The following is a 5,321-nucleotide window of genomic DNA, read 5'->3' as shown; positions in this document are numbered from 1 at the left end:
GTCCACCCAGGCTTGATGGCACTTTTAAGACAAACACACACACACACACACACACACACACAGTATCAATCATCAGTTGTCTGCAAACCTATAGAGTCTGAGGTTCTCTGAATGGATGGGGAGGCAAAAGTGACCACAAGGAACAGTTATAAAGATTCTAGCAGCCTTTATTACAACAGTGCAATAGTATTTCATCCCGCACTCAACAACATTAAACCATTGTCTTCTATAAAGCAGCTCCAGGAAGTTAGATACATCTGTACCAACTCTCACTCAACAGCGGTTGGTGCTCAGATGTCACACCACCCCAACAACATGTAATCACTTCCCAGCAGACGTGGCATAAAGCCTGTACACACATCAGAACATGCCTCACAATCAAGTACTTTATTACAGAACTCTGACATCCATGAACTCTGTGACTACTCATGCTTAGCATTAGCTGGTTATACCAAATACCATAAAATACAAAATGATAGGAAATATAAACATCAATTTGTATTTCAAGTTTGTAACATTTTAGTTACAAAAATAGGCTGGGAAGGCCAGGGTTCCCCCACCTTACAGTCTTTCCTGGAGAATCCACTGCATCCTCTAGTAGTTTCTACAGTTGCATGGACTCCTTCAGAGCTACACTTGACCAGAAGCTCGGGTGGAAAGGAGAGAGAGTGGGAGGGGCAGGAGGGGAGGGGCTGGGAGGAGGACCACGAACAGTCATACCGGATAAATGGCTTTACTGGGAAGACCGTGCCCGGCCCCACTGGTGATGAAAGCACGCTGCTCACACACCCATTCCACACTGCTATGTACAGGAGCCGTGGCTGCTCTGGGTTCTGAAGGACACTTATTCCCCAACAGGACACTGTCAGACAATTGCTCCAACGCAGACACTAGGACATGACTCCAAAGACCGGGTTGTGGCGGCAGATGCTTGGGCCATATTCCTCATAGTCCTTCTTGGTGTGACAGACCTGAAAGAACTCCGGCTGCAGGAGGAGCAGCCAGCAGGAGGAAGAAGATGAGCAGGTGGAAAGAGGAAAACATTGAGCAAATGGGAGGGACTTATCCATGGGTCCCAGACAATCACGGTACCACATCTGACCTGATAACAAACCAGGCAGAAGTTGACTTCACTTTTTAAAATTCACTCAGCAATTTCCAACTTTACAAAGCAACAACAAATCTACTTAGTTTCCCTTACTGGGATCAAATATGTGTCAACTTGAACTAAAAATGGCTGCTAACAAACTCTGGGGGTAGGGGGAATATTAATAATTAAAATAACCACTTGGAAGGGACAATGAGCGGGGTGGATTTATTTATTTATTTATTTATTTATTTGGTTTTTGATAGTGGTGGTGGTAGTAGTGGGGTGTTTTGTTTGTTTGTTTGTTTCTTTCTTTTGTTCTGTTTTTGGTTGCTGTTCTTTTCAAGGCAGGGTTTCTCTATGTAGCCCTGACTGTCCTGGAACTCACTGTGTAGACCAGGCTGGCCTCTGCCTCCTAAATGCTGGGATTAAAGGCATGTGCCACCACCGTGTTTGTTAATAAAGCATACAATTTAAGTGACTAAAATATTCTTATATCAAGTAGAATTTGTTTTGCCTATTTAAAGCCATGCAAACAGAACACATGTTATTTCACATTTGTAGACAGTACTTATCCAAACTCAATAGGAAAGCACAAATGACAAGAGATCAGGGACTTACAGTTGAGGCTAGCATCGAGCCTCCAAACCACAAGGCATAGCACTGCATGTGGTGAGTGATCACCTGCACCTCCACAGGCTTAGGCTGAAAAAGAAAGCAACTGCATTTAGTCTGCATTTAGTCTGTGCACTGCATCCTCCAAGCAGTGTGTCCATGATAGACAGTGACTCCTCCGGTGACGGCCTCAGTCATGCTATAGGCCCAGCCCACAGATTCAGGAGACCCCTTCTTCCAATACTAAAACACACAATTAATCAAACCAATAGCTTCCCTCAAACAAATCACAGGGTGTAGCAAGGCCAGTTACAAAGTGAACCCCCAAACACTATAACAAAACAAACACTATAACAGCGGGCAACTTCACTGCCATAGGTTCTCTTCCCCACCAAAGCCGACCTCAGGGAGAAGTCCAGACAGCACCCCGCAGCTCAGAGCTGTTGTCTTGGATGAGCATGGCCTGGCTCCCCACGCACAGCAGTTTTTTCCATTTAATGAAAACATCTCCTCACCATAAGCCCATCTTGTCTCTGCATCACCCTGGTCACACACACTGATGCCTGACCCGGGTGGGTTTAAGGACGACCTCCCATGAATTCCAGCATCAACCCTCGGCTACCCCCCAGTGAAGATTGGCTCTACCCCCACAGCGGCTGGCACACAGCCTCCTACCTTTATCCTGCCTCCACTGAGCTCTTGGCTCAGTTTTAACCTGGCGTCCACCACTCTTTTCAAATCTCTCTGCAGACGACTTCCAAAATCTCTGAACATTGTGGAGCCTCCAGAAAGAACGACGTTCTGAAAGACCAAAGTGGACTGTGCGCAGCCTTGGGTGAGACTGAGTGCCTGTGATGGTTCAGTCTCTGCATACAGCAGGATGACTTGTGTAAGTAACACACTGTGCAGCATGAGCGCCCCCTGTCGGAGTTGAAGGCAGACTGCTGCTGGGCTGCCTGCAGCAACTCTCCCACACCCTCTCCTCTTCCCTGCACTGAGTCCCCTGGAATCCCTCAGCTGACACCACCAGCCAGAAAGCACAGGTTTGCTATGTTTGCAAAGACTGGTTACAAACTGCAGAGATATGGGGAGGCTGGGACGTTGCAGCTCGAGAAGCAAGTTGCCTATCTTAGGCTAGCTTTAGCCCCTGAATAGCCATTCCTTGTCCACCTCTGTGTCAGAACAAACATCCTTTGACTAATGTATAAAAGCCTTAGTAAGCTATCAGCCTAGAAGATCCCGAGTTTCCGCCAAACCAAAAGTTAAGACAGTCTACGAATAGCATTTGGGGCCTACAGAAAGGCTCCCCCATCTTGCTCTAGTTGCCTCTCTTACATGCCCACCAATGCATTTGAACTTGTTTTGACCTATAACTTTCTTCATCCTGTAAAACTCTGAAATTGCTTCCACATTGCACTATGGAATCTGGGGTGACCCCAATCTGCATTTCTGGCTGTGGTCCCCTAAAGTGGGCTCTAGAATGGGCTCCAGCTTTCTTTAAGAGTGGCACTCCTGCTTTGTGGGCTGACTCTCCTCAGAGCTCTACCATGCTGTCTGTCTCTGTCACTAGGGTCTGAACTCCTCAGAGTCTCCAACATGTCTGATTCTACATGGCATTAATAACTGCCCCCCTTAAATCCCTCACCTGAGACCTTTCGCTAGCCAATAGGCATACATTATATATATATATATACATATATATATTTGTGACAGCACAATACCAAACATTTCCCTGGTACTTCCTACACTGTAAGCAACTGAAAACACATAGCAATTCATGCCCACGCTCCCCATGCCCCGGGCAGAACCCTGACAAGAGCCAAGAAGCCAGAAAAGCCACTTTAACTGACCCGCAGGCTCTATATAATAGCCAACAGGGTCTTCCCTCCTACTGGAATCCTTCAGAGCTGCAATGCGGAAAGGAAGCACATTCAAATCCCCTGGGGACATTTTCAAATGGCTCCTCCCTCTGCCCACAGCCCCATGATCACTCCAGCCTCTATCATGCGACCACACCAGACGTCTGGTGGGTGAGGCAGGATGAGAATCATGAAACTGACTGGCTGTTACAATGAAAGGCAGCTCTGTTCTCTCAGGCTACAGAATATTATTTAGGACAATGAAAGTGAAATTGCCCTCATTTAACTTTCTGACAGAAAATATCATTTGAGAAAACTATAAAGAAAATAAAAACCATCCTTCAAGGATCCATGAGTTCCCACACTGCCTTTCTGGATGCCAGGCACCCTGTCAGCCAGCCAATCCCTCACAAGTTTATGGGAAAGCGAAATCACACAGATCCAGGCCAGAGAGCCCAGGTTAGGCTGGGTCTGTTCCAGTCATTACTGCTCGCTGCCGGTGAGAGATGGCCAAGCTGAGAGCCACAGCTGCTGAGGTGAGATATGTAGAGCAGGCAGTAGAGACAGAGGCAGAAGAGCAGAGTCCTGTAAAGCCATCTCAGATCTAGTCTTCTGCCTTGATACATAGTTCAGCTCTAACATGAGTTTATGTAGAAATTTCAGCTCTAATAGCCAACCCATAGCCTTAGGAAAGCCTACAAGAAACCCACACTCTTATTCACTCTATACCTCAGGATGGCTGCCCCATGACTTTCCAGGGAGTCTCCTATCTGCCTCCTACCTCATCTTAGGAGACTAGGATCACAGACAGACTGCCACCCTAACCTGGGTTATGGATGCAGATTGCCACCCTAACCTGGGTTACTCACACATATACAGCAAGTCCTTTTACCCACTGAGGCATCTCCCCAACCCAGTCTTTCACTTTTTTAAATGTATAAAGCAAGCACAGTTCATTTTCTTGGAAAACATGAAATGAATGTTGTTAGTAGGTCCCAAATATTGTTTCTAAAATGTCTTTCTCTAGAATGACAGGAAGTTCATATCTTAAAATGTGATTTTTACATTTTTAAAACTTTTTCAAAGTCATAGGCCCCTTTAAGAATCTTTAGATTTAGAGGTATGAGCCCTTTCTTGTGCCAGAGAATGTACCCAGTGTGGCCCATGGTCTGCCCAATGCAACTTTAGGAGTTTAGTGCCTTTTCCCAGTGATAGTGCTTGCTAAGGGAAGAGGCTGTATCCCTGGCCAACACAGTGCACTCCTGGTTATCTCAGTGCTCCCCTGGCTGTCACAGTGCTCCCCTGGCTGACACAGTACTCTCTGGTTGTCACAGTGCTCCCCTGGCTGACACAGTACTCTCTGGCTGTCACACTGCTCCCCTGGCTGTCACACTGCTCCTGTGGCTCTCACAGTGCTCCCCTGGCTTTCACAGTGCTCCCCTGGCTGTCACAGGGCACAGGCATAGAAGTCTCTAAGGGCATTTAGTTGTACAAAGTGCATCGTGTGTAAATGTGTGGGTCAATATTACAGCAAGAGTGAAGCTTAGGAAAATGAAGTCCCTGAAAGCAGCAAGAAGTATGGTGATAATGGTGATGGGTCACCTGAGACGTACCACATTTTGAGAACCCACTGGTTGTCCTTACTCCCCCTGAGTCTTCCTAGTGAGTCACCCTGTGAGCAGTCATCTGGATGAGGAAGGCCCACAGGCTTGTTTGTGAACTGGTTTTTGAGGCAGAAAACTGATCAAACACAGAATGGG

General features: G+C 46.8%; 1 protein-coding gene across 1 annotated transcript; it reads right to left on the bottom strand.

The window, feature by feature from the left end:
- Positions 1 to 625: 625 nt before the first annotated feature.
- LOC147005023 (actin-related protein 3B-like) lies at positions 626 to 2,614 on the bottom strand. The gene is made up of 3 exons (XM_085836169.1): positions 2,378 to 2,614; positions 1,709 to 1,792; positions 626 to 986 (listed from the first exon to the last, which is right to left on the bottom strand). Exons 1-3 carry the CDS (start codon positions 2,612 to 2,614, stop codon positions 891 to 893), a joined length of 417 nt encoding a protein of 138 aa, XP_085692295.1. The 3' UTR covers positions 626 to 890.
- Positions 2,615 to 5,321: the final 2,707 nt, after the last annotated feature.

The sequence above is a fragment of the Mus caroli genome, unplaced genomic scaffold, assembly GCF_978045245.1.
Source record: "Mus caroli unplaced genomic scaffold, Mus_caroli_1 scaffold_4, whole genome shotgun sequence".
NCBI classification, from domain to species: domain Eukaryota; kingdom Metazoa; phylum Chordata; class Mammalia; order Rodentia; family Muridae; genus Mus; species Mus caroli.
This window is presented reverse-complemented; position numbering and strand designations above follow the sequence as displayed.